Source organism: Panicum virgatum, chromosome 4N (genome assembly GCF_016808335.1).
Source record: "Panicum virgatum strain AP13 chromosome 4N, P.virgatum_v5, whole genome shotgun sequence".
Classification (NCBI taxonomy): domain Eukaryota; kingdom Viridiplantae; phylum Streptophyta; class Magnoliopsida; order Poales; family Poaceae; genus Panicum; species Panicum virgatum.
Genome location: NC_053148.1, coordinates 17377277 through 17391683, shown reverse-complemented (window position 1 = coordinate 17391683; position 14407 = coordinate 17377277). Strand labels below are relative to the sequence as shown.

Here is a 14407-nt window from a genome sequence, read left to right as displayed (position 1 = left end):
GTTGACGAGCTGAGCGATGGCCTCATCAGCACCGTCTGTGTTCTTGTTTTCTATCCACTGCTCTCTTCGTTTTAGGAACGCGTCAATGCCTAAAATCATTTAGTTCTTGGAGGAGGCTACGCAGAGAATGGAGCTAGCACATGGGTGTGATTCATACCCAGCAACAGGTTGTCCAAGCAACAACTTTTTTTTCGCAATAGTGTCTGAGCACATCCAAGCAACAACTTAGGCAATACCATTTCGCCACCAGCAAGCCTAGCTAGAGCCTCTATAAATACCAGGAGTTGCAAGGGCAAGTCCATCCGCACATTGCATTCTAGATCGCATCACCGAAGAACATTCTTGTTATAGCCACGCAATTGCAGCTTCTGGGCCTGCAGTTGTTTAACACTACCGATCCATCAGCATGGCAATCAAGTCCTGTCTACTGCTCCCTTTGGCACTGCTGCTTCTTGCCAGCAGCTCGCCGGCAGCGGGCCAGCTGGAGGTCGGCTACTACAGCAAGACATGCCCGAACGTCGAGGCCGTCGTCCGAGAGGAGATGGAGAAGATCATCTCCGCCGCGCCCAGCCTCGCCGGCCCGCTCCTCAGGCTCCATTTCCACGACTGTTTCGTCAGGGTAAGTGTCCCTGTTCTGATCAATCTGAGTATTATATTGAAGCATTAATATACTTGATCATCATCATGTTCTACTACTTACACAAGCATTTCCATGGAACGCGAAATTACAGGGTTGTGATGCCTCCGTCCTGCTCAACTCCACCGAGGGCAACTCTGCCGAGCGGGACGCCAAGCCGAACAGGAGCCTGCGGGGCTTCGGTTCCGTGGACAGGGTGAAGGCCAAGCTCGAGGCCGCCTGCCCCAACACCGTCTCCTGCACCGACGTCCTCACCATCATGGCGCGCGACGCCGTGGTCCTGGCCAAGGGCCCATTCTGGCCGGTCGCGCTCGGGAGGAGGGACGGCAGGGTGTCGAGCGCCACGGAAGCGGCCGACCACTTGCCTCCTGCCTTCGGCGACATCCCGCTGCTCACCAAGATCTTCGCCGCCAACGGCCTCGACCTCAAGGACCTCGTCGTGCTCTCCGGCGCGCACACCCTCGGCACGGCGCACTGCCCGTCGTACGCCGGCCGGCTCTACAACTTCAGCAGCGCCTACAGCGCGGACCCATCCCTCGACAGCGAGTACGCCGACAAGCTGAGGACGCGCTGCAAGAGCGTCGACGACAAGGCCATGCTGTCCGAGATGGACCCCGGCAGCTACAAGACCTTCGACACCAGCTACTACCGCCATGTCGCCAAGCGCCGGGGGCTATTCCAGTCCGACGCCGCGCTCCTCACCGACGCCACCACCAGGGAGTACGTCCAGCGCATCGCCACCGGCAAGTTCGACGACGTGTTCTTCAAGGACTTCAGCGAGTCCATGGTCAAGATGGGAAGCGTCGGCGTCCTCACCGGTGCTCAGGGCGAGATCAGGAAGAAGTGCTACATCGTCAACTAGACTAGCTAGCTGCTAGCGGAAGCTTTTGCACCAGCACGAAATGATGGTAGTGCGGTCTGTAAGCGCAATGCATGTTTGTCTGAATTATTAATCAGTTTATTATTCTAATTGATGCGATTATTCTGTACATTAGCTCTTGTAAGTACTTCTTGCAGTACACAACTACACATAGCTGATGTTCTTTATCCGAGCGAGTGCCAAGTCTACGCAAGTACAGTTTAAGCAACGTCGAAACTCGAAAGCTGGGTCTGAAAAGGAATCTCAATGCTAGCTCCAAGTGCTTGAAGAAGGGAAATATAACCAATTTGTCATTTTGGAGAGTTTCAAGTTTGAAATTTAATTAAATAGTGAAGTTGTAGCCAACATAAAAGTTGTTGTATCAATCATGTACTACAACATGGAAGAAAGTTTGAACAAAAAATTTAAGTATTTGAGTTGGTATCAAATAGACAAAACAGGATAAGATTTCCGATTTCAGGATAAACCTGAAATACCCAAGTGTTGGGATGCAGTGAAAAAGGTGAAAGCTTGAATGGATTTTAAGTAAAAGTTTGTGAACGAAGTTTGAACAACAAGCACACCTAACTAAATTAAGTAGAAAATATGGAATATTTGTCTGTTGGTCAACCCTTTGAATGTAATGATCACATGCTGGCATATGGAATCAGTAAACCTATGTAAACCATTGTTGTTCTGCTCTAGGTGCGAAGAGCTCATAGTCAAGCTTTATGATAAAACATTGAAAATTTAAGCATCTACTCGTAGTGAACATTTATAGCAAAACTTAAGTCAGCAAGTTCACTAGTTGAGTAAATTTTATTTAGTACCTCTGTACTTAGTATAATTTTAATCCTTTTGTAGCAATGCCCTCCTAATAAAAATGAAGAGCAACACATTTTACCATCATAGCCATATTTTAAGGTCTTAATCCTTCATCAATTATTTACTTGATCTAGCTTGAAGCTATCAATAATATATAGAGTTTTACTTATGTTCCATACTTGACAATTATACAGTTTGAATTTTATTATATTAGTTCTTATCAAATTATTATTAGCTATTCTATACTGTTTCATATATCAAATGTTATTAAAAAAACTACTTGGTGGAACCGTGATGAACATGACAAGTTGAAGACAATCCGGTAAGTGCTTAATATGTTGTTTAAAGTTTAAATCAATTATTTAAGAATCTTAGTGACTTCAATCAAATGGAAAAACTCTAAACTACAAAGTTGTAGATCTCGCTAAGAGCTACATTTTTTTCGCGAACATGTCTGAGCACGTAATTCATTAAGAGAAAGGCAATATGACCATTATAAATCTTAATAGGCAGAGGCTATTAAGGCGGAAATAGGACACCACCAAGCAAGTGGCAGATGACCTCAGCAACAAACAAGACCAGGATGAACAACGGAGGAGGACACACCCGAAATCGCAAACCTATCCACGACCACACAACTAAACCTGCCAAAGAATACTATAATGTCAAAGGTGCAAAGGTCTACAATACAATAATAAAGGTGGCAAAACATCCACCTAACCAACCAACCACGGCGGCAGCATCCACTCAAAGCGATCCACGACCAAAACGATGGTGGCGGCAAAGCATTTGCCAGAGCAACAGTGACAAAGAAAGGCGGCAAAGCATCTGCCAGCTGACAACCAATGCAGCCCAAACGAAGTAGATGAAACGAAGCAAGGTAGACATAGAAGCAGGAGCCCTCCGAAAAGAGTAGATGACCACCACCATCAGAGCTTCGAAGACGACTCCTCAAGGGAGGGAGCGACGCCACAGGCGCCGTCATCTTCCGACCATGTGGTCAAGGCTTTCACCCAGAAGCTTGCAGAAGAGGACGGAAGAGGGGGAAGAATATAATGATGCCTTCAAGAAGGAATACGACGCCCGAGGGCGTCGCCATCATGGGTAATCTGCAAGCAGACCTATAGAATTTTTCCTTCACCCAAATTCCACCCAGAGCCAAAGGCCAATAACACTGCCACACGCATGGACTGGATGACGCAAGCAAGACGAAGGCCCGCCCTAGGGCGAGTAACGGTGGCGTTGTGGCCATGGCCCCTAGCGAGAGAAGCAATGGCAGCGGCGGCGCAGCCACAGCCTGGCATTTAGCACCTGATATGGCAGGGGCTGGTCCCGATCTTTTGATGAGAGGAGGGGTAACTTCGATTTGGGGGTGGAATCGATGTTGGCTGTCCGATTACAACAATCATAGGATGCTGCGCCTTAGCAACAGGTACACCGATACCGACGTTGGCTGTTCTTGCCGTGCCAAGAACACCCTTGAACCTGCTAGCAATCGAGAACAAGCAAGAACAAGATGAACAAGCAAATAAACTCACAGATCTGAACCAAATGAAACCTGAATCACGAGTTGGGGTCTTGAATCAAGTAAATCGGGTGGTCTAGTCGACACACACGTTCACTAAGAACTAGCAGTAGCTAAACTTGCATCTAAACAAAACCCACCTTCCTCCTGGCGGCTGGAGCCTCTATTTATAGATAGGAGACAGCCAAGAGGCGTGGGGAGGTGGAAACCCTAACACAATATGGGTCCTTAGTGGGCCAAACAGGTTACAAGGCTATCAGCCCAAGACTAGAGGTCTGAACATCTTCTGATCGATACAGAACGTCTCCGGTGGAATTTTGTAGTGGGGTTGGATCTGTTTGAAAGCAGACTTCAAGATCTTTCCAATGAGTACTCATATGCCTCAAACAACATCCGGAGTCAAAAAATATTGCCAAATCAATTTGATGTTGCCCGGCTGTACGAACTTGAAGTCTAAACTTGGTGTCCGATTTTGTGCTTCCTTGTTGTGCAATCTTGATGTCCAAACTGATTGGTTGACCTATTAGCTTCCTCTCCATCATTCCTAATAACAATAAAATCATCACAATGATTTAGTAGCATCCAATTCTGAGATGAAGGTTTATGGACAGCGAGGAACGAGTTTACCTGAAAATTTAGCTCTCATGCACGGGCTCTTGTCATTGGTCCTTGCTGCGTAGTAAGCATGGTTGTATCGTTGGAAGGGATGTCCTCATCATCCTCCCCATCTTGCATTTGAGTCGTCCTCGACTCAAGTTCATCTTCTTTGCCCAAATATGGTTTCAAGTCTGCAATGTTTAATGTGGGGCTGACCCCAAAATCTACAAGAAACTCAAGTTTATATGCATTATCATTGATCTTAGCTACAACTTTAAAAGGACCATCAAGTCTCGGAAGCAACTTTGACTTCCTCAAATCAGGAAACCGATCCTTCCTCAAGTGCAGCCAAACCAAATCACCTGGTTCGAAAGTGACATGCTTCTTTCCTATGCTACCAGCAAGTTTATATTTAGCATTCATGTTTTCTATGTTCTCTTTTGTGGTCTCGTGCATTTTTAACATCAACTCAGCACGTTGTTTAGCATCAAAATTCAATCTCTCAGAAGTTGGTAGAGGCAGCAAATCAATAGGGGCTCGAGGTACAAAACCATAAACAATCTCAAAAGGGCTCTTTTTAGTAGTAGAATGTTGTGAACGATTGTAAGCAGACTCAACATGAGGCAAACATTCTTCCCACATTTTTATGTTCTTTTTCAAAATAGCCCTAAGCATGGTAGATAAAGTTCTATTCATGACCTTAGTTTGTCCATCAGTTTGGGGGTGACAAGTAGTGGAAAATAGCAACTTAGTACCCAATTTAGCCCACAAAGTTCTCCAAAAATGACTAAGAAATTTTGCATCACGATCTGAAATAATTGTGTTTGGTACACCATGCAAATGAATAATTTCACGAAAGAACAAATCAGCAACATGAGTAGCATCATCGGTCTTATGACATGGTATGAAATGTGCCATCTTAGAAAATCTATCCACAACCACAAAGATACTATCCCTCCCCTTCTTTGTTCTAGGCAGTCCTAAAACAAAGTCCATTGAAATATCCTCCCATGGTGCATTAAGAACAGGTAGAGGCATATACAAACCGTGAGGATTAAGGCGTGACTTAGCTTTTTGGCATGTTGTGCAGCGAGCAACGAATCTCTCCATGTCCCTCCGCATCTTGGGCCAAAAGAAATGATCAGCAAGGATGTCTTCTGTTTTCTTCACACCAAAGTGTCCCATCAGTCCTCCTCCATGCGCTTCCTGCAACAATAACATACGCACAGAGCTAGCTGGAATGCATAGCTTGTTAGCTCGAAATACAAACCCGTCATTGAGGACGAATTTGTTCCATATTTTTCCCTCCTTGCAATTCAGCAACACATCTTTAAAATCACCATCATGGGCATATTGCTCTTTTATTGTTTCCAAGCCAAAAATTTTGAAATCAAGTTGTGAAAGCATGGTATAACGTCTAGACAAAGCATCAGCAATTACAGTTTCCCTCCCTTTCTTGTGTTTGATGACATAAGGGAAAGACTCAATGAATTCAACCCAGCGAGCATGCCTACGGTTCAGTTTTGCTTGACTTCGAATATGTTTCAATGATTCATGATCAGAATGTATAACAAACTCTTTGGGCCATAAATAATGCTGCCATGTTTCCAAAGTCCGAACTAGAGCAAGCAATTCTTTATCATAAGTAGAATAGTTCAAACTAGGCCCACTCAACTTCTCGCTGAAGTATGCTACAGGTTTTCCCTCTTGTAACAAAATACCTCCCAAACCAATTCCACTAGCATCACATTCAAGTTCAAAAGTTTTAGTGAAATCAGGAAGTTGGAGCAAAGGGGCATGGGTTAACTTATCTTTCAATGTGTCGAAAGCACTCTTGTGTGCTGCAGCCCAAGCGAACGTGACGCCCTTCTTGGTGAGTTCGTGCAATGGGGCTGCAATAGTGCTCAAATCCTTCATAAAGCGGCGATAGAATCCAGCAAGCCCGAGAAAGCTTCTCACTTGTGTGACCGTTGTGGGAACCGGCCAGCCATGTATTGCTTCAACCTTGGCTTGATCAACTTCAATTCCCTGCGGGGTCACAACATAGCCAAGAAAAGAGACTCGATCCGTACAAAAGGTACACTTCTCAAGGTTACCAAACAAATGTGCATCACGTAGAGCATTAAAAACCACACTCAAATGATCAAGATGTTCCTCAAGTGATCTACTGTATATCGAGATGTCATCAAAATATACCACAACAAATCTGCCAATGAAAGCCCGTAAAACTTCATTCATTAATCTCATGAAAGTGCTGGGTGCATTAGTGAGACCAAAAGGCATGACTAACCACTCATATAGACCGAATTTAGTTTTAAATGCTGTTTTCCATTCATCTCCTAGCTTCATGTGAATCTGGTGGTAACCACTACGCAAATCAATTTTTGAGAACATAATTGAGCCACTCAGTTCATCAAGCATATCATCTAGCCTAGGAATAGGATGACGATATCTGATTGTAATGTTATTAATCGCTCGGCAATCTACACACATGCGCCAAGATTCATCTTTCTTAGGAACCAAAAGGACAGGAATAGCGCAGGGGCTCAAAGACTCACGCACATAACCTTTGTCGAGCAATTCTTGCACTTGGCGCTGAATCTCTTTAGTTTCTTCGGGGTTGGTCCTGTATGGCGCATGGTTGGGCAAGGAAGCCCCGGGAATAAGGTCAATCTGGTGCTCAATCCCACGGATTGGTGGCAGCCCTAGTGCACCTCCTTTGGAAAAATGTCCGCATACTCCTGCAAAAGGTTAGTGACTGCAGGAGGCAAAGAAGAAGGTATCTCCTCATGTAAAAACAAAGTTTGTTTACAGATCAAAGCATAGCAAACAGCAGTACTAGCATCAATCTCATCCAAGTTAGATTTGGTTGCAATGAAACATGACCTTTCAACTTGATCTCATTTTTGTTATTGTGGGCAGATTTGGTGTTCTTTTTGTGCTTTTCAAGTTCATTTGCCACAATCTGATTTTCACTCTTAGCATGCTCCTGATTCTTTACTTTAGTAGCTCTAGCAAGTTCATCTTTCAAAATAGCTTCAGGAGACATTGGGTGCAAAACAAGTTTCTTGTTATTATGCATAAAAGAGTATTGATTTATTTTACCATTATGCAAAGAATCAATGTCAAACTGCCAAGGTCTACCTAACAACATAGAGTATGCTTGCATGGGTACAACATCGCAGTCAATAGAATCATGATAAGAACCAATAGCAAAATTAACTCTCACCAATCGTGTCACCTTCACCTTACTGCTACTGTTCAGCCATTGAATGTAGTAAGGTTGCGGATGTGGCTGGGTGCACAATGCAAGCTTCTCCACCATTTCAGCACTTGCCAAGTTGTTGCAGCTCCCTCCATCAATGATGACTCGGCAAGAACTCTCCTTGATCACACACTTGGTTTGAAACAAAGTGTGGTGCTGATTTTGTTCAGCCTTCTCCATTTGTGCACTCAACACTCGTTGTACCACGAGGCTCTCATAGTGTTCAGCATGTTCCGTTCCAATGTGCTCCTCATTTTTGTTGCGCTCCTCATCTTCCCCTACATTGTTAGCAGCAAGCAAGGCATATGTTTCTTCATCTAAATCACTAGCAGAGGAATACTCACCATCAGGACGCACAACTAGCACACGTGCACTTGGGCAGTCCTTGTGCACATGACTGTAACCTTTGCAGTGGAGGCATTGAATGTCTCTTGTTCGCCCCGAAGATGCAATTGAGGATGAACTCTTGGTTGGTACAGCCGCTACGCCCTTTGTTGTTTCGGGAGGGTATGGTGAGGAATTTGTTGTCGAAGGTCGTGGTTTGCTGCTTGATGAAGATGGGGCAGCGCCTCGGTATAGCTGGGTAGTGGAGTTGGATGGCGTCCAAGAGGAAGCACGACCTGCAAAAATGTTAGTTCTCATGATAGCTCACCGTCCCTGTACTTCCCTTTCAGCTTTAGAAGCAAGATGAAACAAAGGAGTGATCGAATTGTATTCTTTGTAAGCCAAAATATCCTGAATTTCCCGATTTAGCCCACCCATGAACCTAGCCATAGCTGCATCCTCATTTTCTACCAAACCACAATGAAGCATCCCTGTTTGCAGCTCTTGATAGTACTCTTCTACAGATTTATTTCCCTATCTCAAAAGTTGAAGCTTGTGCAAAAGATCACGTGCATGACAAGAGGGAACAAATCTAGCTCGCATAACTCTTTTCATACCATCCCAAGTTTGTGGAGTGTTGTTTGGATGGCTGCGTACATATTCACTCCACCAAATAGAAGCAAAATCAGTAAACTCACTAGTAGCAGCCCTAACATGTTTGTTTTCAGGAAAATCATGACAAGAAAATTTTTGATCAACAGCTAGCTCCCAAGTAAGATATGCATTGGGGTCATATTTTCCATCAAAAGAGGGCATGCTAAATTTAATCTTCCCCAAAGAATCATCATTGTCACGTACCTCACGTCGTGGTTGACGAGCACGTCCACCATGTCGACGGTGGCACTGCTGCTGGTTGTGCTGGCCATTTACCTCCCCATCAAACTCCGTGTCAGCTGAATATTCTTCCTCATCTTGCCCAGCAATGCTGCCCTCAGTGTTGTTGTTGTTGCGTCATCCCATACCATCACGACCCTCCTGCTCCATCCTACCCAAACGCTCCAAAATACCTACAAGAGAAGTGTTAAGAGCCCCAAGGGTCCTCTCCATTGAGGTCAGCTTGGCGTTGGTGTCAATCTGTGTGGCCTCCAATTGGCCAATGCGTTCATTTGTGACTCGAATATCCTCATCAAGGTGTTTAGCATGCAACCTCACTTGGCGTTCAAAGTGTTGAATGATACCCCTTGTTCGAGGTGAATGAGCGCGTCCATCATCCTCATTTCCTGCCATGGTTAGCTTGCAGCAAAAGAGAGAGAAAAAAATGTCCTATCAACTAGCAGAACTAGATGGCAACAAACTCCATTCTCTCAATCTTGTGCCATCAAGTTCTTACATGTTCTTACCATGCTAGGAAGTTGGTGTTGGCAGTCGATAAGAACATTACAAAACGTTACACAAGCACAGGCCTAAGTCGTAGTAGATAATTTGTGGAGCTATAGGTGGCTGCAAGGAAAGTCAAGGCACAGCTAGAACCACATTAGTCAAAGCGAGTTGAGTAAGTGTTCACAATGGTAATGTGCTGGTCCTAGGGGTAAATCCAGTTAGAGACGTGAGCCTGAACACAAGCGTTGTCACACACACCAAAGCAACAATGGAATTCAAAGAAACAACAGCTTTTACCCCCTTCTCTTTTGTTTTCTTTTTTTTCTTTCCTTCTTTCTTTCTTTCCTTTTTTTCAGGGGCTAAAACTCCTTTTTTTCTGTATCACAACAACCCAAAGGGATTACTTCACACAACTCCTTCGAAATTAGATCAACATCTCGAGTTTTAGACAGCAGATCGCAAATCTCTTGTGCGATTACGAACTGCTGTGACACCTCTGGTGTCTGTACACTAAAGGTCAATCCATTTAACTCAAATAAATCATAAGAAGGGATTTGGAAATTAAATTCAAAAAGAAAAAGTCAAATACAACTCAAACCACACATTTTGAATATTGAATGTGAGAGCAAAGATAATTAAAAACATACTCAAATTATGTTTGAAAACATGCACAAAAACAAGTTTGGGTTGTAGTTAGTACCTTAAATGACATGTGCTTAATTCAAGTTTCAGCCAAATCCAATCACAAATCAAATAAAAATCAAAGCCCTTTATTGCATGTTTGGAATTATGAATTACTTCAAAATGTGAATTTCAAATGAAATTTTGCCTAAGATAAAAGTTGTAGATCTTGAAAAGTTACACAAGTTTGGTATTCAACACTTTTTCATTTGGCTCCAGGAATATAGAGAAAATTTTAGTTTACCTAAAGGTCCCTGAGCTTTTGGAAATTACAAATAAGTCCCTACCTTCATCCTCCCTCTCTGTCCTCAGCCCGCGACGCAGCCGCACGCCGCCGGCGTACCGTGGACTCCGTCCACGTCCATCTGGACCCCCAAGAGGCCCCAGACTTGCCGCTTGGCACCCTAGCTGGCCGCTCCTTCACTTACCATGCGTCCCAGGCCTCCTGGCAGGCCGACACGCCACCCGCCATGCGCAGCGCCGCTCCGGTCGGCCGCCACCTTGCCGGCGAGCATCTCTGGCCCGATTCGACCTCCCCCAGAGCTCATTTGCTTCACCTCTAAGCCCTCCAGCCTATAAATAGGACCAGAGACCCCACCGTCGCGCGACCCCCCCTCTTTTCCCCCTTTCTCCGCCATCCGTCATCGCCGGCGAGTCTGAGCTCGCGCGGACATGCCACGTCCGACCCACATTCCTCCATCCAACCTCACGAGTTGCATCCCCTAACTCTCGTGAAGCTCACGCACTCCCAAAAAGCCACCCAAAGCCACCGACGCGCCGCTGTGACTTCGCGCCGCCGCCGGTGAGCCCTCGGCTCACCATGGACCGGCCGATTCCGGCGACAATCGAGCACAAGACCAACCCCAGCAGCTTTCTCAGGCCCTCGCGGTGCTTGTGCACTCGACGTTCGGCCACCTCGAGCCCTCCTTCGTCCACGACGCCGACGACCCGAACGCCGCCGCCGCCATTCACACCGGCGAGCTCGATTTCGGTCACCCCAGCCTCGAACACCGGTACTGGAAGGTAGCTCTCGAACTCCTCTACCCCACATGCCTCCTAGTCGCAGCACCGGTAGTAATTTCTTCTTTTCATTTAAGGGGCTAAGTGCAAGTTTTTCTGAGTGTTGTAGTTAACTTTAAAAATGCATAAAAAATCACAAAAAAATCATAAAAATTCAAACTCAAATATTCTAGAATCCTTGCGATGAAATCTACGAGTTTTGTTACATGCAAATCTTCAGATTATGTCCACATTTTAATGTACAAAAAAGAATAGAATAACTAGCCCATAAATGTTCTGGTAGTTTGGTTCACTGGATGTATGTGATTTTTGGATCTGTTAAACCTGGTAGAGTTATAAGCTTCTGGTAAAAATATGAGGTCTGTTTAAATTTGTTTACTTGCTTAAATGGTAAAAATTCCTAGATCTACTAGATAACTTCATGTATTAATGCTGATAGTTGTAGACATGGTTCAGCTCTGAAATTTTTCTTGGATGAACATGTTACTGAAATATTGCTGATGTATAAGTTTGAGAATTTTTAGATCTGGTGTGCTATATATTATGTTTAATTCTTATTTGATGAACTTAATTCATGGTATATAGTTCCTTTGTGTGGAAAAATCTAGATTTATTTCTAAAACATTTTTTTAGCCTTGAAATCCTGTCTGCAAAATTTGATCTGCTTTTACTAAGTATTCTTACAGTTAAAATTCATGATTGTAATATCATGCTTAGATTTCCTATTTTTGTTCTGGGTGCAATATTTCATATCTGGCCATAATCTTTGGACATATTCTTAGTTAGAATGAATACTTCCTGTGGTAATACTTTCACGTGCAGTACTGGTCATCTTGAATCTCGAATGAATATGCAAGTTCATATAGAGTTTAATGCATAAGTAATTGATCTGGTAGAAATAATGCTTGAATTTTTTTTTGAAACATGTTTAGTCCATTTCAGGCTCTAGAAAATTTTTGAAGTCCATAACCTTTGTATAAATCTCTATGGAATTGATTCTTGTTGCTAGCATATTACTTATGTTAATTTTATAACTCTTGTTAAATGAGTAGATAAAATCTGGAAAATTTACAGTACTGAGTATATCATGTCTAGATGCTGCTGTAAAAATTTAGCTCCAGAAACCATATCTAACAACTTGTACAATTTGGTGAAGTATATAGGTTAATCTGTTTGCATGATTTTTTCATGGTTAGATGTCTTGTTGTTAAATGCTGAAAGTTTTACAGTAGATGCTAGTCATTCTAACATGTTCTACACAAATTTTTCATCACCATATCAAGAATACATTTTCTGTAATGAAATTGTGAACATATGCTTATGTTTTAGTTCTAGAAAATGGAACACACCCCACACACTCATTCATGAAGTTAGTTAACTATAAGTACTACTCCATAAATGACTGTCCAGGAAATGAAATCACAAAGATCATCACTAAGTTAACTTTTTGTTGGACTATAACTTCATCAAAAGATCATCACTAAGTTAAATGACTACGAGTTGGTTCCCTCGGATTCTCCTGCTGCGACGGATATTAATCTTAACTGTGTTAACTTGAATCAAGACCTGGGCCAAGCCCCAGAGGACTCTCAGTTTGACAGTGCACAAGAAGGCAAGCCCCGGAGCATAACCCATTATTTTCCGTGTTATTATTCATCTAACTATTCGTATATGTTGTAATAATTTTATTTGTGCATTTACGTTTTCCAGGCGTTGATCGAAAACCTTAGATACATGATCCCTAGGAACCTATGGTTGACATCCGGATCTTTTAATCGACTAGTTGCCCGCTAACTAGGAATGTTAGAAGTCAAGTGGTTTCCTACCTCTCACGAGCATATAGGATTTGACTGACTTTACCTTTCGCTGAAATATAAGGACAACGGGCGGGGTTGTGTAGTTGTGATACCCCACTGGTGTAGTCGAAATTGGTTAAGGTCGCGGTGTGTGGCTCATTTCGTTAAGCATTTGAAAATACTAGCCACATGCCGAGAAATATGGTAATCGATAAGCTTAGGTACCTGATTGGACCAGTGAGTGGAATGACCTTGCACCGTCTTGGTAGAAGTAGGTTTTATTTTTGTCCGGACGTACGGGTGCAGAGTGGTCGGACTCTGTAGTCGGGGAGGGTGCCCCGGATCCACGGACTGGAAAGAAAGGGGAATAGTAGCATGGGCGAAAGCGAAGTCGATCCCCATGCGTGTGCGTTAGATTCCCCTAGCCAGGTTGAAATTCGATTCGGAATCGTCCGCCTCTCACGGCATGAAGATGTTAGGCATAAAATTTCAGCTGGCTGGTTGAAATGGCGGCAAGCTTCTGACATCCTTTGTGACAAGAGGGTGCCACAAAAGCTAAAAGGCAAATTCTATAGGATAGCAATTCATCCGGCGATGCTATACAGTGCTGAATGTTGGCCTACAAAAAGGCGACATGTCCAGCAACTGAGTGTAGTAGAGATGCGGATGTTGCGGTGGTTTTGTGAGCACACAAGGAGGGATAGAGTCCGGAACGAAGTTATTCGGGATAGGGTCGGAGTGGCACCAATTGAGGAGAAACTTACCCAGCATCGGCTGAGATGGTTTGGACATGTCCAACGAAGGCCTCCTGAGGCGCCGGTGCGTAATGGGGTTCTTGAGCGGGTCGATAATGTAAAGAGGGGTAGAGGTAGACCTAAACTGATGTGGGATGAGTCGGTTAAGAGAGACCTTAAGGATTGGAATATCTCTAAAGAGATAGCTTTGGATAGGAGCACTTGGAGACTAGCTATCAATGTGCCTGAACCTTGAACTTATTTCTTTCGGGTTTCATCTCTAGCCTACCCCAACTTGCTTGGGAAAAAAAGCTATGTTGTTGTTGTTGTATAGAGTAACAAGTGGAACTTGAGGATGATAATACTGCTGGTTGCTTAAATGGTTGCTCTACCATGTTTGTGTAGAGTTAGATGCAAACTTAGAATGGTTAATTCAATTAGAATATGGCAAAGTTAAAATCTGAAAATAAGGATCAACTCTTAGTGGCATTTTTGGCAAAACAAACCCCACAAACCAAAAAGCCTTGCATGTCTAGTTATCGGACTATGGTATATCAGGTGACGGGCAAGTCTTGCTGAGTATTAGTATACTCAGCCTTGCTTGTGGCACTATTTTCAGGTACTAACTTCGAAGATATGATTTCGAGTCTGACTTGGTCGTGTACTTTGCCTCCGGGCTGGTCTGTCGAGTGGGATGGCCCTTCAACTGGCGCTGATCACCCTCCCACTGAGTGACGCTTTTCATACGGGCTTTATCGATGCGT

At 43.9% G+C, this 14407-nt stretch overlaps 1 protein-coding gene across 1 annotated transcript; it reads left to right on the top strand.

Annotated features, from left to right (window-relative positions):
- Positions 1–309: 309 nt before the first annotated feature.
- Positions 310–1684, top strand: LOC120670255 (peroxidase 1-like). Its single transcript, XM_039950335.1, has 2 exons — positions 310–619; positions 732–1684. The coding sequence occupies exons 1-2, from the start codon at positions 407–409 to the stop codon at positions 1497–1499; spliced, it is 981 nt and encodes a 326-aa protein (XP_039806269.1). The 5' UTR covers positions 310–406; the 3' UTR covers positions 1500–1684.
- Positions 1685–14407: the final 12723 nt, after the last annotated feature.

Excerpts from the sequence above, each read along its gene's own strand:
- LOC120670255 (XM_039950335.1), top strand. The coding sequence starts at position 407 with ATGGCAATCAAGTCCTGTCTACTGCTCCCTTTGGCACTGCTGCTTCTT. Across the intron at positions 620-731 it reads TCCACGACTGTTTCGTCAGG|GGTTGTGATGCCTCCGTCCT; the intron begins GTAAGTGTCCCT and ends GCGAAATTACAG.